This window comes from Myodes glareolus, chromosome 10 (assembly GCF_982192425.1).
Source record: "Myodes glareolus chromosome 10, mMyoGla1.1, whole genome shotgun sequence".
NCBI lineage: Eukaryota > Metazoa > Chordata > Mammalia > Rodentia > Cricetidae > Myodes > Myodes glareolus.
In genome coordinates, this window is record NC_142035.1 from 28,036,863 (window position 1) to 28,058,399 (window position 21,537).

General features: G+C 49.7%; 1 protein-coding gene across 1 annotated transcript in view; it reads right to left on the bottom strand.

Moving 5' to 3' along the window:
• The window catches only part of Pygb (glycogen phosphorylase B), a 51,225-nt gene that overhangs the window by 10,369 nt on the left and 19,319 nt on the right, over positions 1 to 21,537 (bottom strand). Inside the window, 14 exon segments of the mRNA XM_087911127.1 lie at positions 35 to 93; positions 2,323 to 2,470; positions 3,234 to 3,335; positions 4,277 to 4,391; positions 5,227 to 5,267; positions 5,270 to 5,392; positions 6,234 to 6,380; positions 7,435 to 7,527; positions 8,039 to 8,182; positions 9,118 to 9,200; positions 9,607 to 9,718; positions 11,481 to 11,612; positions 13,985 to 14,088; positions 16,316 to 16,394. Of these exon segments, the coding sequence (XP_087767253.1) occupies positions 35 to 93; positions 2,323 to 2,470; positions 3,234 to 3,335; positions 4,277 to 4,391; positions 5,227 to 5,267; positions 5,270 to 5,392; positions 6,234 to 6,380; positions 7,435 to 7,527; positions 8,039 to 8,182; positions 9,118 to 9,200; positions 9,607 to 9,718; positions 11,481 to 11,612; positions 13,985 to 14,088; positions 16,316 to 16,394 (1,482 nt within the window).

Sequence of the window (21,537 nt, forward strand, 5' to 3'; positions counted from 1 at the left end):
ATCAAGACAAGGAATGAGGAGGAAGTTACCTCACCTTGCCCCCGATCATAACAGTCCTGGGCACAAAGGCTTTGGCTGGATCCTTCTTTATTCCTGGAGGGCAAACAGAAGAGGCAGCTTTACCAGGTGGTCCCTGCTCAGCTCCCCAGGGTGACCGAGCGAGAGGCACATTCATCAGGCTGTGTGCTTTCACCTAGGACATACACAGCTGTGAACACCTCTGTGGGAACTTGTCGCTAAGAGGAACAAGGCCTCCCCTAGACTTTGCCCTGGCACACCAGGCTGTTGGAGAAGGCCATCCGAGACCCCTGCCAACAAACGATGTGGGATCCCGAGCTTGAGGAAAGCCACCCACATGTTCCCAAAAAAATTCAACCCAGGAGCTGTTTGCCTGTGGTCATGAGGAGTCAAAGTGTATGAGACATGCACTGTGTGCTCAAAACGTATTTTTCTTTTTTGCTATTTTGCTATTATTATTATGTGCACAATGTGTGAGCGCAGGTGTGCATGTGCCGCTGTCCATGGGTGGGGCTGGTCCCCTTCTACAGCTAGGGATGGAATCGGGCTTCTGGCTTCTGCAGAAATGCTTCTCTTTGCTGAGCCATCTCACCAGTCCTTAAAACACGTTGTAGACACATCATTTTGATGATACTGAGAAAGAAGGAGGTGACCTCAGGACTGTGGTTTGGTACCATCAGCCTTTGAAGTGTGAAGTCTCCCCACTGCTTGTGTATAGCTTATGTATGCAATCATTTGGAAATGGCCCCCAAAGGCCCCTGTGCCAAAGGCCTAGTCACCAGCATGCGCTGTCACGGAGAAGTGATGGAGCCTGGTGAGGCTTGTGGAAGAAGTTAGACCACAAGAGGCATGCCCTTGAAGGGGACACTGAGAGGCCTTCTCCTGTCGCTGTCTCCTGGCGGTCAGGAAATGAACAGGCCTCTTTGTCAATTTGTTCCCACTGTGAGATACTGTGCCACTCCTGAGCCCAGGGACCAAAGCCCAACCGTGAGCTGAAACAGCCTTTCCTCCTTGGAAGCTGATTCTCTCAAGGACTTTGCCACAGAGGTCACTTCTTGGCTGAGAGGCTCACACCTGACACTTTCCTGTGGAGATCTGGTCAGAGGACTGAGCCACAGTGGCCGGTTCATACCCATCCATTCACACATCTCAGTCAGGGTGAAAGTGTTGACAACAGAAACCCCCAGACAGCCATTCAATAGGCAAAGCTAAGGAGTGGGATTACCTTCAGTTCTGTGGGAACATGGCTGTTTTATTTCTAAACTCCCCACCTTTGGGGAAATCAGGCAGAATAACATGAAGAAAAACAGTAAAAAAAAGGAGGCTAGGCAGGTAGCCAAGCCTACAGGCCAGACATCTGAATCACCGAGAAAGGATTTTTTAAGAAAAAAAAAAAAAGTCCAGGAGTTCAGGGCCATCCTGGGCAACAATATAGCAAGACCCTTTCTCTTCGTTTAAAACAAAACAAAAACAAACAAACCCATAAATGACATCTTCACCAAAACTACCAAAGTGGACACCAGGCAAACTTCAGTTACTTAGTAACTCCTATCAAGGACAACAGGTGGTAGAGGACTCCAGGGTCTCAGAAATCTAACAAGCCCTGCTTCAGGGTGGGCCAGACCTCCCCTGGACCACCCACAAGGCTAAGGGCCATGTGCTAAGGAAACATGGCTCAGACCCAGGAGGAGAGGCAGAAAACCTCCCTGGCAGAGGAACCTCCTACAGCATCCTCCTGGGCATCCAGCTCTTCCCCAGCTCTAGGAAGCAGCCGCCTGCAGGCTCAATCACCAAGACACAACAAAGACAGAGCTGTTTACATGACGAAGAAAAGCAGAGAACAGGGCTGGAAAGCCGGCCCAGCAGTCAACAGCACTTGCTGCTCCTACAGAGGGACCTGGGTCCTCAGCACCCACATGGTGGCTCTAATAAGTACAGTCTTTCCAAACAAGACAAAATTCATTAGAGAAATAATAAACTTAAAACAAAAACTAAAATGAATGTAAGACCTTGCCACCTTGCCTGGGAATTCTACAAAGCTCTACCTATATAGACCGTTCTTGGCCTCCACAAAAAAAAAAAAAAAAAAAAAAAAAAAAAAGCAAAACAAAACAGCTATGGGCCTTGTGTTTTTGTCCTGAGGTTTCCCAACCTCAGGCTCCAACAGTAAGCTCTTAGAAAACCCAGCTGTGACTCAAAAGGAACTTATCATCTCTCACATGCGCGCACACACACACACACACACACACACACACACACGTATGTGCAAAAGGCAGGGGTTGAGGATCGAGCCCCGGGACTCACGGTTGTACAGGGTGATGATGTGCAGGCAGTTGAGCAGCTGACGCTTGTACTCATGGATCCTCTTCACATGCACGTCGAACATGGAAGCCGGGTTGATCTTCACCTTGTACTCCTTCTCAAGCAGGGCAGAAAACTTCAGCTTGTTTTCCTGAGAAACGGAAGATGCTGGCTATACAGGCACAGGAACTGCCTGCAAGCTCTCCCAGGCCCATGGCTCTCCCACTTTCCACCTGACCCAAGATGTCTCTCCAAAAACCAGCATGGGGGCTTAGAGACCGGAGCTGGGATCAGAGACTGCATTAAGAGAGAGTGGGAAGTTAGGGAAATATGGATTACAATGAAGACAGATGCGCTGGCCACACAATAAATGAGAAACTGGGGCCAACTACAAACCTGGAGCTATGCAGAGAAAAGAGAACAAAATAAAAGGAGCCACAGGTGTGTTCTGCAGGTACAAAAAGCAAGCAGGGTCACTGGGAGTGAGGTGTAGTGGTGACAAGTGGCTGGGGGGGAGGACATTGGAAATTCGGCGCTACCATGGGTACCCAAGACACAACTTTCTCCTGCCCCAAATGCTGATACTAACACCCTTGCCAGATGCCACCACAGAGGGACTTTCCTAGTTTCTGTTGAACTGGAGGTGCCTATGACCCGACCAGGGTCTACTAGAGGCCACAACCTCAGCTCTCCCAGAAGAAACTGGAATGCCCCTGGCAGTAACTTCCAGACGCTTCTCCACTTGTTGCTGATGAAGGAGCAGTGTAAGGTGAAGGCTCACGTGGCAGGGCTGCATTTGCCCACTTGGTCCATGACCCTGAAGATAAATGGGTCCTGACCCTGGCTCCTGGGTGCCTACCCAAGTCCCAGGTGCTGAGTCCGAAGGAGGCAGACTGCAGGCCATGGACGCCTACCTGCTTAATCTTGGCTATGTCTCTGATGAAGGCCTCATCATCCACCAGTGACAGCAGCTTCTTCAGTTGGCTCAGATCAGTCAGGAAGCCTTCCCCGATTCTCTGGGTTAACAGGACACATGAGTTCTCACCATGCCTCAGCCATCATGAAGCTTGTCCCTCCATCTGCCACCCTTCACCTACTTTCCTTGGGATCTGCCTGGCCTCTGGGCCCTCATGCCACCCCCTCTCACGCCATGAGGACATGACAAACTCACAAGCCTTGCCAGCCACTTCCCAGTAGCTCCTGCGTGAGACACCCTATCATCAAGGTGATGCCTGGGACTAGCAGAACAACTTTGCCTCCCAACCTCCACCACCATAAACAAAGAGGCTGTCTTCTCATTACCATAGCAACAATCATTTCCAACACATCCCATTAAGAGTCTTCCTGCTGTCTGCCTCCCACAAGGGGCCCCCCTAGCCTCTCCCCACAAGAGGCCTGAAGCTGTATGGACACTGCACTGGCTTCCAGCCCCCTTGGGGACATGGGTACTGTACCAGGTCTGTCCCCAAGCTCCTCCAGACTTCCCTGGCTTTTTCAGAGAACCCCCTGCACCCCACTCCCACAGTTCCAAGTGTACTGTCTTTTCCAGCCTCGGGGCACTGCACCCCTCAAGGAAGGCCTCCCGCATCCTCTGCAGTACTGACTGCAGCACAGGGGCTCACACATGAAAGCTGTGATGAGGGGCATAAGACGTTTGGGGGTACAGCCTCATCTGGTCCTCTCAGGCTGGTGGCTGCCGCTCAGCTACATCCCAGGCCTTCCTGAAGCCCAGGCTAGCTTTTGAGCTGGCACATAGCCAGAGCTAGGCCATCATGGTGTGCTGTGGGGTCTCTGCTGCTCGTGTGCCAGGGCCACTGCTGGACATGAAAGGAATAGCCCTACCAGTTCAATGGCCACTCTGAGAAAAGCTAGGTGAGCCTCTTGGGGGTGCAGCCCACTGCTCCTTTTCTGACTTCGGCCTGGTATCTCCCAGGACAGAGCTAGGCCAGGGACTCACCTCCACGATGATGTCCGCCAGCCCCGGGTTGCACAGCAGCAGCCACCGTCGGGGTGTGATCCCATTGGTCTTGTTCTGGAACTTCTCTGGCTCTAGTTCATAAAAGTCCTTAAACCTGCGAACACAGAAAGCAGGGACTTGTCACAAAGGCTGGTATAAACCGGACGAGACTGGAACTGTAAGACCTTTACAGGCATCTTGCGAAAGGTCCCAGAGCTCAGCCGCTTGACTTTCTGAAGCACATGGAGGATGTGCTGACATAGAGAGCTGGAGCAGCCGCACAAGGCGGCAAGTGACAGTCACCACATTCCTAGGTGTCTCCATACAGATCTAGAACAGACAGTCAAGGTCACAAGAGTGGATACTGAGCAGGCTACAGGGCCTCACTTCCCACACCCATAGGCTGAGAAGACACCCAGCTCAGGTGTCAGGAGAAACACACAAAGGGCTGGGCCGAGCCCCAGGACACAGGAGGGCTTCCACATGGGCTGATGTGGCTAAGGGCCCTTTACTGGCAGTGCTGCTAGACTGGTAACTATGGTAGGTATTCAGCACGCTGGTGAAAAAATAAAGGGAAGAAATTTCTGTTTCATCACACTCCCCACCTCGTCGGCTGGGCCCAAACACTCAGTTGGGGCATCCACATTACCCGACAGCAGTAGATGCACCCTAACCAGCCGCTTCAAGAAGGCAGGAACACAAGAGGAGCAACTACTGGCAGCGAGGAAAGATTCCTCTCCAATGTCACCAGGTCACCTCCTGTGAACTACTGAGACGTGATGTGGGGGGCGCTTTGGGCACCTGCGTCATGTCCGAAAGTGACTCAGTGGCTATATGCCACACCTTGGTCATGGTATGTGTACTGGACAAATCCAAGTTGGGCTGGAGATCAAAGAGGAGCCCTCCCCTCTTTCTGCCCCCCTAGGCTTGGTGAAGAGCCCCTCACTCACACAGACTGCTTCACAATCTCAGAGTGAATCCTCGCCACCCCCCGTTCACGGCATGGGACCCAATCACACACAGGTGTGCCATGTTGATTCTCTTGCAGTCCCCCTCCTCGATCACAGACATCCTCCTCAAGCGGTCCACATCCCCAGGAAACAGGGCGGCCACGTGCTGGAGCCAAGAACACACGTCAGAGATAGGCTGAACATCCCACAGCAGTTGAGGTGCTCCCCAGCGCCCCAGAGCAGCCACTATGCCTGTAGGAGGGGCCGCTGCTGCCAATCAAGTAGCTGTGATGTCCAGCCCTGAACACCAGTGCCCTTGAAACTAGCCACTTATCCCAGTGTCTTCACCCAAACCTATCTCAGATGCTGTGCCCTGAATTGTACATTTCACCCAGATGAGGCCCTGGGATCAATAGAGCTCATTCTGAGGCAGTCGGGACACCAGTGGGGTAGGAGAGTGTATTCCAGTTTATAAGGCCCCGGTTAACCTGAGCAGCATTAAGCTATACTTTCATTAGGGGGACAGCTGTGCTTTCCCCAAAAGGTTGAAGAAGTCACAAAAAGGCTGGAATACAGCTCAGTGACAGAATGAATGATAGCACAGCAAACGCAAGGACCTGGATTCATCCCCGGTACTATACACAATGCAAAGGCATGACAATTAGCCCAAACCAGAGATTTTGCTATTCATGTGCCACCATCCTCTCTGTGGGTAATACAGAATAGCAGGGTCTGTTTCTGAATTGTCTGAAGCTGTCAGGACACCTCCACTGCAGCCCAGGAAAGACATTCAGATTTATAGCCTGCTCAGAATGGACCTTTAAAAAAGATCTGCATTCACACTTCCCATATACAGAGCAGGGGTCTCACAGGTCAAATAGGAACTCTGCCAGGGACAGTCCTTAGTCCTCAAAGTAAAATACCTCCTCCTCTGCCAAGCAGGATGAGGCCAATATGGTGGAGCTGTTGTGTATTGTTGTCTAATCCCTACCCCCACCCATGCTCACATCCAGATGCCTCTGGTTGATGGCATAGATGATCTCCAGGTGCCGGGGCAGCAGCTTCTCAAACATGGACACTGGCCAGCGCTCCAAGGCCTCAGGCAGCACAGTGTGGTTGGTATATGCACAGGTTTTCTTGGTGATCTCCCAGGCCTACCCACAGAGAACAGCAGATGTCATGGGGACACACTGGAGCCATGAGGGAAGGCCCTCATTCCATCCCTGCTCTCTGCGCCCCAGGCATGCGATCAGCCCGGGCTAGGCACCACACTGACACACCAACCACTCAGCTTTCACATCCCCCACACACAAATACATACGACAGACCCCGTTCCCTGAACCTCTTCTCTGCAGTCGGTGAACTAAGACAATGGAACAGTTTTCTGCTAGTTTCCATTAAACTGTCTGTGACACCCGCAGTGCAGGGGACACTGGTTACCACGTGGCCTGCCCCCCAGGGTAGAGTCTCAAGGGGAGTGTCAGGTCAGAGAGGGGTTCTGGTATCTGAAAACTGCCTTATGGTTTTCTGGTGATTTAGTTAGTTGAAGCTCAGCCAAGAAGATGCTACTGCACCAAAGGTGAGGACCAAGGAAAGCTGAGCCTCTAGACAGTCCTCAGATACGAACACTGCACTTTCTGACTTCTTCCTCACTACGCAGCCCAGGCTGGGTTTGAACGTACTACCTTCCTGCTTCAGCTTCCTGAGTGCTCAATGATAGGTCGGTGCCACCACAGCCACTACTATAGTTCTGAAAGTTTAATACTTCTAGGTTGTTTTGTTGTTGTTGTTGAAACAGTGTATCACTATGTAGCCCAGGCTGGCTAGGAATTCACTATGTAGACCAGGTTGACCTCAAATTCATAGAGATCCATCTGCCTCTGCCTCCCAAGTGCTGGGATTAAGGCATGAACCACCATACCTGGCCAAACTTCAAGTGGGGAGATGTGTACAAGACCCCTAGGGTCTCTGTCCTAGTTTCCTCTGTCTGTCACCCTTGCCCCACTGTGCATCTCTCCCTCAGGGCATCCATCTCCTGGAGCTAGACCCTCTCTCCAGGGCCTTGACACTCTCAAAGGTGAATTCTCAATCTCCCGAGGCTGGGAAAAAGGCCCCACTTCCTGGAATTAGCTCAGTCCATAAAAGACCAAGGATGCTGTCACCAACCCTGGTCCGAGCAGGACACCGTCTTTCCCTTCTCACACTCACCTTATCCCAGTCTACCTTCTCCACATCCACCAGGATCCGCATGAGCTCAGGAATGGAGAGGGCGGGGTGGGTATCGTTCAGCTGGATGGCTACCTAGAGTTCAGGGGGGTGCTGTTCAGTTGTCTCCCCCTTGGCACCGGAAGTGGTGAACCAGGGTGTGAAGGAACCAGCCTAGGAATACACTCTGGGGGAGCCCAAGAACTTAGAGGAGCCACGAGGGTGCTGTTGGCTTGGCAGGTAGCTGTGACCTGCAGTCAACTGTCCCCTCATGTAGCTGCAACCTGTGGACAGACATGTCCCTAGAGCAGCTATGCTCTGAGCAGGTGGAGAAGGGACTTCAGGCCACTTTCCCCTCATCTCAGACGGGACAGCTTTGTTTAGGATTATTACCATGAGCCTGTCATATGCATCGGGAGCCTTTCCCAGTGACCTCCCTTCCCCCCCCCCCCCCCCCCCCCGATGCACCAGGGCTGCACTGCCTTTGGAAGAGACTCTGAGACTCAGGGCACAATGCCATCTTCTTCCTGCCCCTCCCCAACACAAGGAAGAAATCTCAGAAGCCTGAGGATGTCCTATGCCCATGACAATGAATCCTTTTACACACCTTGTCTGGGAACGTCTCGAAACTGGTTCTCACTGGGTCTCGGCAGCCAAACCTGGAGGACTTGAACCTTCGAATGATGTCCTGAAGGGTGGCAGCCACCACAAAGTACTCCTGCTTCAGCCGTAGCTCCTTCCCCTCGAAGAACTGCAAAATAGCACTGCTGTGGCACCCAACAACAACACAGTAACCCCAAGACTCTGATGGGCTGGAGGGGCCCTGCATTTGCTTGCCCCCATCTCCTATGCTTATCTGTCTAGAAGATCAGGTCAGGTGCTTTCCTCAAGATGGCAGACTGGAGGCTTACATGGTCAAAACCAGTCTGCCTGACAGCAAGGCCTGTACATACACCTTCAGCACAGGGTCACCTAGTTATAAGGTATCTGGTCTATCCGATACCTATCAGCTAGACTCCTAGTCTATCAGCTAGGCTATGAGGAGTGCCACAGCTACTCAGAACCAGTTCTCAAAGTTCTGGAACGTAACCAGTTTCCAATGCCAAGAGCATTTGGTTTCGGCATCCTACACTGGTCCCCGCTACCACGTGCACAGATCTCCACTCGTGCACAGATCTCCTGCACTGTCCCCACTACCACGTGCACAGATCTCCTGCACTGTCCCCACTACCACGTGCACAGATCTCCTGCACTGGTCCCCTGCTACCACGTGCACAGACCTCCTGCAATGACCCTCTGCTACCATGTGCACAGATTACTTTGAGAAAAGAAAAATCCCACTTTTAAAGAGTACACCACCAATCAAGATAGGCCAATTCTGGTGGTTTACTTTTGGTGTTGGGGGTTTACTTTTGGTGTTGGGGACTGAGCCCAGGGCCTTGGACATGCTAAACAGGGTCTTTCACTGAGCTATGTCTCTTCCAGGGCTCCTCTGACAGTAACAAGCCACCAGACACTAGTCCCAGGTGCGAGCAGAGAATCCAGCTGTGACCACCATCTTGCACATGACAGCATGTGGTAAACATGTCCAGGCACTGCTGCCAAGGTGGGGGCTACCACCCCATGTACACATAGGTCTCCAGCTTACATGTCTGCACTTTAAAGAGAGTCACGTTAGCCACTCACATTGTCATTGGGATACAGGACCCTGGAGATGTTCTCAGCCAAGTTTCTGTCCAGGACAGCTTCAATGTAGTCCCCAACATTGACTAAGGAGAGACAGAGCTCAGTCAGTGCAGCCTCTGCGCAGGCCTGCGGGTCTCGGGAAGTAAGGCTGCTGCAGCTGCTCCGCAGCTTCCTGTGGGGGGGGGGGTCCTCATCTCATCACAACAGAGCAGTTCCCTCCACTCTCTCAGAGCCTTGTTCCCACTGCACGCTACCAACCCCCACCCCCGCTCTTTTCTGGGAGACATGTGGTCTGCATGACCTGGTGGCTGGGGCCTGGCATCCTGTCCATCCTCCTTCCTCTTACAGGGGGACTGTAAGGGTTACACACTTCACAGGACACCCCACCCCGGCAGAGAGTATAAAAATAGGGGCAGGAGTGGTGTGGGTCCAGTGTTTGGATAAAACATCTAAGCAGACAAGTGCATAGGAGCCGCGGTGGGAACTTACAGTCCTTCAGCTTGAAGTCATTGGGTGCCTTGGCAGACCAGAGCCTCATGGTGTTGACGGTGTTGTTCTTATACCCAGGCACTGGGGTGTCATAGGGCATGGCAAGTACCACCTGACCACAAGAAAGCACACGTAGGGCTGAGTCAGTAAATACCCCTTCCTGCCCAGCCACCATTCCCTGGCAGGACAGCTCTAGCTCCCCACAGTCTCTGACCCTGTCTGCTCCCATGCTCCTATCTTCTCCCTCCGTCAGAACACACTCACCTGTCAGAACACTTGCCAGAATGCCACCCCTGCACTCTCAGGGTGTCATCCAGACACCCCGAGCAAGGCCACCTGAGAGGAATGGCAGCCATGCGCTGACTTCTTTCCCAACCACACCTGTCTCCCAGCTTCACCTACTTCGGTACCGGCAACAGCTGAGCAATCCTCCCATGTGGGCCTCTCAAGGTACCACAGCACAAGCACCCCACCCCTCCCCCATAAACCTAAGCTCTCTCCTCACCCACTCTGCTCGGGCAAGTCCAGGCCCTGGCTAACTCTTACTGACACCTGCTCTCACTTTCCAACATCTTTGGCAACACTCTTATGGCTGGGTGCCTTGACCACAGCCTCCATGTACCTAAACCAACCCAGATAGAAACAGCCATTCTGCCATGTTCCCTCCTTGTCACGCCAGCCAAGCAGCTTTGTAAAGCCAGTTAGCTGACAACCATAAAGGACAATGTGTCTGGGTTGCCAGGAGTAGCACGGGTATGACTTTTCTCTTTCAATTTGCCGCCAAGCCTCTCTCCTGTCCTACATACGGTCACTTAAGGGGACACCGTTGTCACCCCACTGTCTGTCCACACAGTCTTCAGAGCTAAGGCTCCCATCATGCACACTAACCAGTCATCACAAACACACACATTTAGAACATAGATGGCTTCTCTGCTTTTTTGTGTGTGGTCTGTGTAGTCTGGCTCTAGACTGTTCTGGCTCTAGACTGCTATTTAAAACTCTGTCTTAGGGGGCCGGAGAGATGGCTCAGTGGTTAAGAGCACTGCCTGCCCTTCCGAAGGTCCTGAGTTCAGTTCCCAGGAACCACATGGTGGCTCACAACCATCTATAATGAGATCTGGTGCCCTCTTCTGGCCTGCAGCATACATGCAGACAGAATACCTAGAATACTGTATACATAATAAATAGATTTTATAAAACAAAACAAAAAACTCTGTTTTAGAATATCAAAGATTTCCCCAGCCACCAGGCCTCAATGTTTGCTCATCCTTCTACATCACAGATCACTGAGGCTCACCATTCTTACCTCGTTCCCTGCACTTCTTCTTCCAGGATGCTCTTCCCTTCTCCAGGGACCAAGGTATGTGCTTCCAACCCTAGAGTTGATTTATTCTCTTGTACTATATCTTCCCAGACCAGCACCACACAGGGGAGCTGCACTGGCCAAGGCCTGGCCTGGCATACCTGTCAGGAGCTTGGTTAGCTTAGACACTACACTGAGCTACGTTACCAGGAGACAGCAGTCGTCGGTGCTCTGTGATTTACCTGGGAGTGTTCTCATGTTATTTAGTATCTGTGATATCTAGTAGTGTAAAGACATTCTGGCTGCCAACATCGACCCCAACACACAGCACTGCCTAAACCGTAAGACTGCTGTTTGAGATGCATCATATCCTACTGCAAGGAACACCCACCAAAGCACAAATACTGATAGATGTACAAGAATAATCCCCTTTTGGGGCTTTACTTTAAGTCCTCCAAGGAAGCAGCATGCCCCCTGACTTCCAAAATGAAGTCCAGGTGACAACAAAGGCCCACACTCAGGGTAGTCCTCTCGCTCGACAGCAGTGTGGCCCTGGGCGGGGCTGCCATACCTGTGTGTCCAGCCACAAGACGCCATCAGGGGTGTGCTCCACTCTCCCGTAGAAGTGCACCGGCAGCATGTACTCAGGACGCGCTTTCTCCCACGGGTTCCCGTAGCGCAGCCAGTCATCAGCTTCTTCAACCTGGAGGGGCAGCCAGGAAGGAAGGTCTCAGTATGGAGGAGATAATATTAACAAGCCAACCCTGCTCTTGGCCTGGGCATGCAAAATGCAGAGATCACCCAGTGCCTGGCACCGAAACACCTAATCAAAAGTTCCAACCCAGTCAGGCCACACACACTAAAGCTACAGAGTCCTACACTACTCAGAAAAAGACACTGCATAAAAAGACGCTAAAAATCACTCCAGTGAAGGACTGATAGATACCCTTGCCCTACGGGTGAATCCTGAAAAAAGATGCTGGTAGAAGACAGGCAGGCAGGCAGACAGACAGACACACACCACATACTGAATGACTCCACTTACAGCAACTGTCTAGAGCAAGCAGACTCACAGGACAGAAGACAGAGGGTTAACAACTGTCGAACACTAGTCACAATGATAAATGGGTAAGTGTTCTGGAGATAGTAAGGAAGGCCGGCTTCCCAACTGTGAGCCTGTCAAGAATGACGTTAGACCTCCAGAGGTGCTACTAAAGAGAGGAGGCTAGGGTGATGGCTCAGCAGTTAAAGTGCTTGCTGAGTTCAGATTCCCAGAACCCACAAAAATTACAGATGGCTGAAACTACTTGTACGCACACACATATGCTGAGAAAACATGCATACACACATGCACACTACACACACATAGACGAAGATGGAAAATGGGGAAAAAGTTACCTCAAATAAAAAAAGACAGTCCTAGTGCAGAGTTAGGCATGGTGGCACATTCCTATCATCACAGTAATTCGAAGTGAAGGGGGTTAGGGCAAGCCCCAAAGTCACAGAGCAAAATCTGTGTACCAGGTGAGCTGTGGCCTGGGAGGTACCCCCATGGGAATGTCCGAACACATCTCCCTAGAGTAGTAGTGGTTCTCAGTGTGTGACTCGTCAATTGACCCCTTTGGGGTTCACATATCCGATATCCTGCATATCAAATATTTATATTGCCACTCATAACAGTAGCAAAGCTACAGTTATGAAGTAACAATGAAATAATTTTATGCTTGGGGGTCATCACAGCATGAGGAATTGTTTTAAAGGACCATAGCCTTTAATACAGTAGAGAACCCCTGCTCTAGAGGATGCTGCTGTTTGGACAACCCATCCTCAAATCAGTTATTTCCCCACACCTAGATCAGTGACTATGCAAACCCCACTCCCATCAGGAATTGAAAAGTTTCACCCAAATAAGTGCTTTTCATTTGAATTAAATAAGTGATCCCAACATGTGACTCTGAAGGTTTGTTTCAAGACAGTCTCACATAGCCGTGCAGACCATGCAAACACAGTAAATAGCTGAGGGTGACCTTGAACTCCTACTCCTTTGTCTCCTCTGTTCAAGGCTCCATGGTCACTTTATAAAGGCTGGGGATTGAGCTCAGAGGCCTTGTGCAAGTACTCAGCCAGTGACGCTGCCTCCTCTGGGCAGGGATGCACAGGGATTCGTTAACGGCTCCTGCACAGAAGACTACCTAGGGTGTTCAGGAAGGCGACAGGGAGTCAACACGGGTCAGTCGCCATGCATCTCTTTATTCCCAACAAGGCTCTTCCACGCATGGTGATCAGTCCTGACTTTGACCCTAGGGCGGCAGTCCCGGTCCGCCACTGAAAGAAACCCTGCAGAGTAGTCCCAAAGTCAGCGACCTGCCCAAATGCAGAGAGCAGCAGGCCCACCCTCCGATCAGTCTCCTCACTCCTTCCACCAGAGGGCGCCACAGGCCACAGCCCTGCCTGTCACTTGTTGCTATCCAACCGCTGCCTCAGTGGCGCTGGGAGTGAAGGTGGAGGGTGGGAACCCAAGCTATAATAACTGCCTTCATTCTAGTCTAGTCAAGCCTATTGTTTTGCGATGGGGTCTTGCTATGTAGGCCTAGCTGGCCTACAACTCAAAAAGTGGACCAGACTGGACTCAAATCTGTGGCAATCCTGTCTCTGGCCTCTTGGAGGACCGGAATTACAGACATGAGTCACCATACCTGGCTTTGCTTCTCTGGCTATCAAACTGTCTCAGTGGATGGGCCCCAGCCTCAATACCCTCACCCCAAATACAAGGATCCCAGGACACCGGCACACAGCTCATGGTGTCCTGGCCACCACTGTTGGTGTGCCTGTCTGGGGTCTTCTGAGGCTCAAATGAACCTGTGTGGCTTCCCACATGACTGCCCTGCCCTCACAAAGCTGTTTGCCAAGGACTCACACAGCTTCAGCCTAGCCAGAGCCGGCTGCGTCCTGTGGTGCTGTGCTAAGAACTGGCTAGCTCTCTCCAGAGAGTGTGGAGCACAGCCAAAGAGTGCACACTCACTTCCATGTGCAAACGAGGACCAGAAAACAATGGAGACACCTAAGCTCACTCACCTGCCAGCCGTTGACAATCTTCTGGTTGAAAATCCCAAATTCATAGCGGATTCCATAGCCATATGCAGCTAGACCCAGGGTGGCCATCGAGTCAAGAAAGCAGGCTGAAAAATTTAACCAAAAATCACCCATCATCACCAGAACTCACAGTGCCGGATACCAAGGTTCCACTGGGATTTGGCCAGGGGTTGTCAGGGAACCAGTGATAACCACAGCAGCCTCACAAAAGGGTACACTTCGGTCCTCCTCACCCCAAAACAGGGCAAAAGTGAGGAATGCCAGAGATCATGGCTAAGTCCCCTCACTGCCAGCCTGCTTGCAAATGAGCGGCTTGACTTCTGTGCCCTCTAAATCCACAGCTCTGACAGCAGGGCACGTCTGACTCTATCCAGGGGAATCAGGCACAGAAATGAGGCCACTGAGGTACACCCTATGGCCCAGAATACTGAACAGCCAACCTCCACAGTGCCTCTAGGGTTCCAGTGGGAGCAGCAGCGGGTCACCAAATGGAACTTTTATTTTGTTTTAGTCAAAACCTCCTGAGGGGCTGGAGGGGTGGCTCAGCAGGAGAGCACTGGATGGCTTTGCAGAGAATCCAGGTTCACTTCCTATCACCCACACGAAGGCTTGCAACTGTCCTTAATTCCAGTTCCAGGGATCCGATGTCCTCCCTCCCTCTTCTGCCCTCTGCAGGTACCAGGTATGCAATGCAGGTAGAACATTCATACACATAAAGTTAAATTTTCAAAATTTTAAGAAACTTCCCGAGAAAGAGATAAAATAAAACCAGTGTTTTGAATAAAAATGTAGAAAGAAGCTTAGGCCAGGGAGGTGGTGCATGGCTTTAATCCCAGCAATCGGGACAGACAAAGGTAGATCTCTGTGAATTCAACGCTTGTCTAGTCTACATAGTGAGTTCCAGGCCAGTCAAGGCTACATAGTGAGACCTTTTCTCCAAACAAGCAAACAAAAACACCAAAAAGCACCTTCTAGCTTTGGGCGGGGAGGGCTTAGGTAGATCTCGGTGCTACAATGCTTGTCGGGCATATGTAACGCATCACCTCTGGAGAGGAGGATGGAACTAAGGAAGGAGAAAGGAAGCAAGAGAGAAAATAGGAAGGGTGCTCCAGAGAACGCTAGCAGATAAAATGCATGTCTAATTCACCAAATGCAGACACCTGCAAGGGAGAGCAATGAGGAAGGCCTGGACTCCCATGCTAGATTCATTCTTCTGAGGAAAAAAAAACAGATCAATCAAGCCACATGGACTCACGCCAGGTCAAAGAAGAGACTGGACAGGAAGAAGGAGGCATTCAGGTTCAGACCATACAGAGCAGGTGACAGGGTGCCTGGTATCCAAGAACATGCAATGGGCGCCAAGGCAGAGAGGGGACACCTGAGATTAGAATGGGTTCGCCAGACTGTTGCAAGGCTAGTAAAGAACATGGAAGCTTCTATCCAGGAAGGAACATAGTCTCTGCATCAACAGAGCCAGGACAGGGCAAGACAGTGCTGGCCACGTGGTACGAGGCTTAGGTGAAGAGTGGGCTCGTTTTCAAAGCCAGCACCATGCCTGGCCTGACCCTCTGAGAGGGGGCTGTGAAACGTAGGGGTGAGGTGGGCAGGGCAAGTAATTTCTTTATGTAGATTCAAGTATAGCTTTATTTGAAAGAACCATGATGCTTTAGAAATCTTAAAGAATTGAGTTAAAATTTGAAAACATACAGGCACATTTTAGAGCATATCTCAGTTTATAAAATGGCAACTTCCAAAAAGGCTGGACCTGGATATCCTCCCTCCCTCACCCCACCACAAAGCCATACTGATTTTTCAGCTTCTCTGTTCATTACCTAGCTTGTTCTGTCCCCAAAAGTCTGTAAAATCCTCAAAGAAGACAACAACACTTGTGGATGTTCTCAGATGTAGCCAGAGAAAGCAGCACGGCCCAAAGCTTGGCCCTATTCTAACACGAGCCAAGCCACTATGTTGGAACCACAGCCTCACTGGACATGGGCAATACTCCCAAAGCATGGGCTTTGAATCCTGGAAAGTGGTGGAGGAGGGGATCCATGGGAACCTTCTAGGCACCACTGACCCAATGCTGGCAAATACAGCCTTCATGATAATTACAAAGTGCCCTGACTGGGAGAGAATGTACATTTTCTTTTTTGTCTAATGATGGCCAAGATTCTGACCCAAACACGTCTGCCCAGGCCTTTGAGAGAGGCCAGTTTATGGTGACGGAAGGGCATCAGGCATTAACACGATGTTGGCCTTGCCCTGTGATCCTCCACCACGCCAACAGGTTAGAGAGCTGTAAGAACAGATTACCTGCCAGCCGCCCTAGGCCGCCATTCCCAAGGCCAGCATCTTCCTCTATCTCCTCCAGCTCTTCCAAGTCCAACCCCAACTGCGAACAAACACAAAGGTGAGGACATTTCAGTATTGCTTATTACTGCCCCCCAACAAGTTAAAAGTATTTAAAACCCAAGTCCGATTTCCTTCAGACTAAAAATTCAATAGTAAAACTTAATGCTAATCAGGGCACAGAGGTGAAAGTTTCCAGGTACTTCAAAACCTACTACTAACGGCGACAATTCAAAATTAGATACATCTAGTGGGGGTGCTGACCCTGTCTGTAATCCCAGCACTCAGGAGGCTAAAGAAGGAGGATTCCCAATCAAGGCCAGCCTGGGCTACATACACAGTACGATCCTTAACGAAAAAAGAAGCCTTGACTGGCTACAAATACTTGTTGCCAGGCTACTAAACCAATTCACAGTGAGCCGATTCGACAATCTGCTTAAGTACGGTTTGGATGAAGTCCGACGTACCTATTTTTTTTTCTTTTGTTGATTATGCTTTTTGACGTCATAGAACCACAAGGTCTGAAGATTTACCTCTATAGAAGCCTCTGAAAGCTGGACAATTCAACTCTTACAGCTTGGTCTGTGATCCATTTTGAGCAATCTGTCTACTTAGTGTGAGGGAGGGGTCTGACTTTCCTTATTTGATGTTATCCAAGTGTCCCGGCATTACTTAAAATACTGTCTTCCTCGCAATTATTTTGGCATTCTTTCCTTTTATTTTACTACTGTTGGGGTTTGAGACAAGATCTTCCTATGCATCCCAGGCAGGCCTTAAACGTGGTGCAGTTCTCCTGCTTTAACTCCCTGACTGCCGGAATTATGGGCATGTGCACCCACACTTGTTCCCACTTTTAAAACACTTATTTGTGTGTGTGCAAGTGCATGCTGTGTGTGCACAGGTGCTCGCAGAGGCTAGAAGAGGGTGTCTGATCCTCTGGAGTTGGAGTTACAGGTGATTGTGAACCACCTCATATGCTAAGAACTGAACTTGGGTTCTCTGTGTGGGCAGCAAACATTCTTCACCACTGAGTCATCCTCTCTTCAGCTCTCAAATCCTTTCCTTTAAAAAAAAATGTTTTAAATGTGACACCAAAATCATAGGCAATAAGAAAAACAAATAGCAGGGCGGTGGTGACACACGCCTTTGATCCCAACACTCAGGAAGCAGTGCCAGGCGGATCTCTGTGAGTTTGAGGCCAGCCTGGTCTACAAGAGCTAGTTCCAGGACAGTCAGTGCTACACAGGGAAACCCTGACTTGAAAAACAAAAACAAAAACCAAACAAAAAAACAAAAACCACTACCACCACCACCACCACCAACAAAACAACGAACAATACTGCATAAAACTTTTACACTTAACCTGACAATGGTGGCACATGCCTTTGATCCCAGCACTCAGGAAGTAGGAGCAGGCAGATCTCTATGAGTTTGATACCAGCCTGGTCCACAAAGAGAGTTCCAGAAAAACTAGAACTGTTAAACAGAGAAACCCTGGCTTAAAAAACAAAAACAAAACAAAATAACTTTTACACCCCCTGAGCCAAAGGAGCTATCAACAGGATAAAAAGACAACTCAAGGAGAGGAGTAAATATTTGCCATCCACATACAGGAGATTAGTATCCAGAGTAAACAAATCTAAAGACTAAGCAGCAAGAAACAAGCAACCTGACTCAAGAGTGGGCAATTATATTTGAATTGACTTTGCTCTAAGGATAAACAGATTCCCGATAAGCACAATACACTCACCAGCACTGACCATCAGGGTCACTGGGAGGTTGGAAACGTCACTCAGTGGTACAGCACTTGCCTGGCACACACAGAGATTCCAGTTCAAGTCCCCCCAGAGTCACAAAGGAGAAAAGAGACGGCTGCTCCAATGACTGCACTCGTAGCTGCAGACTTAAAGACACCAGTCGCAGGGGCTTACAGAGCTGTTGGTTCGTGGCACCACTATTTCCGATGGCAGAAGACAGGAGCAGCCATGTTCACAGACAGATGAGTGAACGAAACATGGCATAAACATGACAGAGCGTACTCACATACTTCAGGGAGATCCAGGACCCGAGGAAAGCCAGGAACACTGAGGTGATGGGAGCAGCACCTCACTCTCTGGCCTCGCTGATTTATGTGCTGTACCAAGGATTTTTTTTTTAATCTATTATTTAATTTTTACAACCTAATATCTTGTTTTTTGCAAGTGAATTAAATAAGTTCACTCTACGTTTGTGCTCCTTCAGGATATGGACAATTAAATATATAAAAATGAGTATAAAATTGCTACTTCAAAAAAATGCAATGGAGGACCGACACACGCTGCAGCACAGGTGGACCTTCGGGCTAAGGACACTCTGTAGTTATACTCACGAAATACCCAGAATAGCCAAACCCACAGAAACATGAAGAACAACGGTGACTTCCAGGGGCCGGGGCAGGTAAGGTGTAGTTTCAGTCTGGGAAACTGAACAGGTTCTGCAGACGGGCAGAACTGATAGTACTGAGAACGTACTAAATGCCACCTGACGGCACACTTAAAATGGCACGCGGGCTTACTTCTGGACTCTCGGTTCTATTTGGTGGCTGATACATATGACCTTCTGCCAGCAGGACCCAGGCCTGGTGACTGCAGCTCTACAGGAAGTTTTGAAATTGGGAAGTGCGGGTCTCCCAAGCGGTTCCCTTTAGAGACTGTTTTGGTCATTCCTAACCTCTTGGGAAAGCACTCAGGCAAGAGGATCATTTTGTCACACTCTGAAGAAACTGACTGGAATCTGAAGAGGACTGAGCCGAATCCACAGATCAATGTGCAGAACTCTGCATCTTAATACTCAGTCCAAGCCATCACCCAGAAGTGTCTCTTCCATTTTTAAGCCTTCCTTGGTTTCAGCTTCCTCTCAGAGAACAAATGCTGCAGGGGAGGGGGCGGTATTCTTTGTTACATTTTTACCCACTTCATTCTTTCTTCTTTCTTTGTTACATTTTTACCCACTTCATTCTTTCTTCTTCTTTCTTCCTTCTTCTTCTTCTTCTTCTTCCTCTTCCTCTTCTTCTAGATTTATTTATTTATTATGTATACAGCATTCTGTATGCCTGTATGCCAGAAGAGGGCACCAGATCTCCTTATAAGTACCTGGGAGGCACCATGTGGTTGCTGGGAATTGAACTCATGACCTCTGGAAGAATAGTTAGTGCTCTTAACCTCTGAGCCATCTCTCCAGCCCCCACTTCATTCTTCTTTATGCTACTATAAACAGAAGTGGCATTTTTGTTTTGATTTGGCTGTTAATCGGCACATTTATGGAGATACAGGTAGTTTCTGCCAGCATCCTGGATCCTGAAAACCAGGGCATTCTCTTGCCAGTTCCAGCATTTCTTTATGTAGTTCTTTTGTTGTTGCTGCTGGTTTTCAAGACAGGGTTTCTCTGTGTAGCCCTGGCTGTCTTTATGGATTTCTTATGATTTTCTAGTTCATGTCACCTGTAAGTAGATAGCTTTACCTCTTTCTAATCTGGATAACCTTTGATTTCCAGTTCTTGCCTAACTACCTGGTCAGAGCCTACCACTGTAGCCATTGAGACAGTGTGAGCGGACAGGATGCTGTTAACACGGGTGGGTTAAACCCGAGATGGGAGACACGGGAAGATGACAGGAACTCTGCAAGGAATGTCCAGTTCCAAGAAATAAATCACAAAACAGAGAAACAAACAAAAAAGAGATGCAGATAAGCTAAGGAAAATTTGGGAGATGTATCAATTTCAAAAATTCTGTTTGAGAAGTTCTAAGACAATCCGTGGCTGAAGAGATAGGTCAGCAGTTAAAAGTACTGGCTGCTCTTCAGAGGAAACAGGCTCCATTTCCAGCAACCACCGGGTGGCTCCCAGCTGTCTGCAGCTCTAGTTCCAGGGGATCTGATGCCCTCTTCTGGCCTCGAAGGGCACTGCATGCACATGAAGCACACACATTAAAAAATGAAAACTAAAAAAAAATAGAATTGAAAAAAGAAGAAATTTTAAGGCAATTTATATAGTCAGCATCATGGGGTGGGTGTGTCTTCTAGAGATCATATTGAACCCCTGAGTTAAAGCTGATAAGAACAGTTCATACGCACTTCAGTTTTTCTGTAGTGCAAACGATTTCCAGTGTGCCTTTGCTACGTTCACTCAGAAGTCCCAGCTGTGAGAGTAAGCTGTCCCCTGAACCTTCTGGCATGTCACACCTTGAGAGGTGACTGCATCATGAGAGCTGTGACCTTGCGGATGGGCTGAGCAACTGATGAATTCACAGGCTGAGTTAAGACTACCAGGGGAGGTCTAGTTAGAAGAACTGAGTCACAATGGGGAAGGCACTCTAGAAGAGTGTGCCGGCCCCCAAACCCCGCCTTTGATTCCTGACTTCTGGGAGGGGAGTCTCCTCTGCTACCTGCTCTAAACATCAAGGCATGTACAATAACCATGTCACTTCTGATTTGTGTCACCCCAGTATCCTGTTTGCCTCTTTTACTGCAGCCATTCACTGGGCTGGTGGCTTCAAGGATTTTTCTACAAATCTCACACCCAATGAAACTAGCAGCTAAAATAAATTTTTTTTTCTTTAATTGATTGCTCTCAAGTATTTTGTCACAGCAATAGAATGGTGATGAACACACCTCGGAGGAGAGTCATGGGTCTCCAGCAAGACTTACAGATAGGACAGTCTATGTCCCTATCAGGCCTCCCAAGTCCCCCAACTTATGCTCTAAACAAAGCAGGTGGGGTGCTGCAGTATAGGTGGGAGGACCCCTCTCTAGAAACTTCTGTACATCCATGCCAGCAGGGAACGGCCAACAGGGTCTCCCACAGAACTTCCCCATTGGGGACCAGGGCGAGAGAAGGCAAAGACAGGCTGGGGAGACAAGCTCGGCTCTGCTGAGGCTACAGACGACCTGGGCAGAATTATCCCAATGAGAGCTGTGTACGGAGGAGCCCTTAGGAAGGGCTGGCTGCTTCTAGCGAGAGGAGAGGCAGGAGGAAGGCACTTCCATACCTATGCAGTACGATTTCAGGGGGCTGTCTTGAGATGGGGGAGTGGAACCAAAGGAATCAAGACAATTCAAAACCTCCCTCTAGGATGGGAGTGGAGAGTACTCTTCCTAGAAACTTCCAAACCATAGCCTTACCACTCAACTCAGTCTTCCCTTACAATCTTA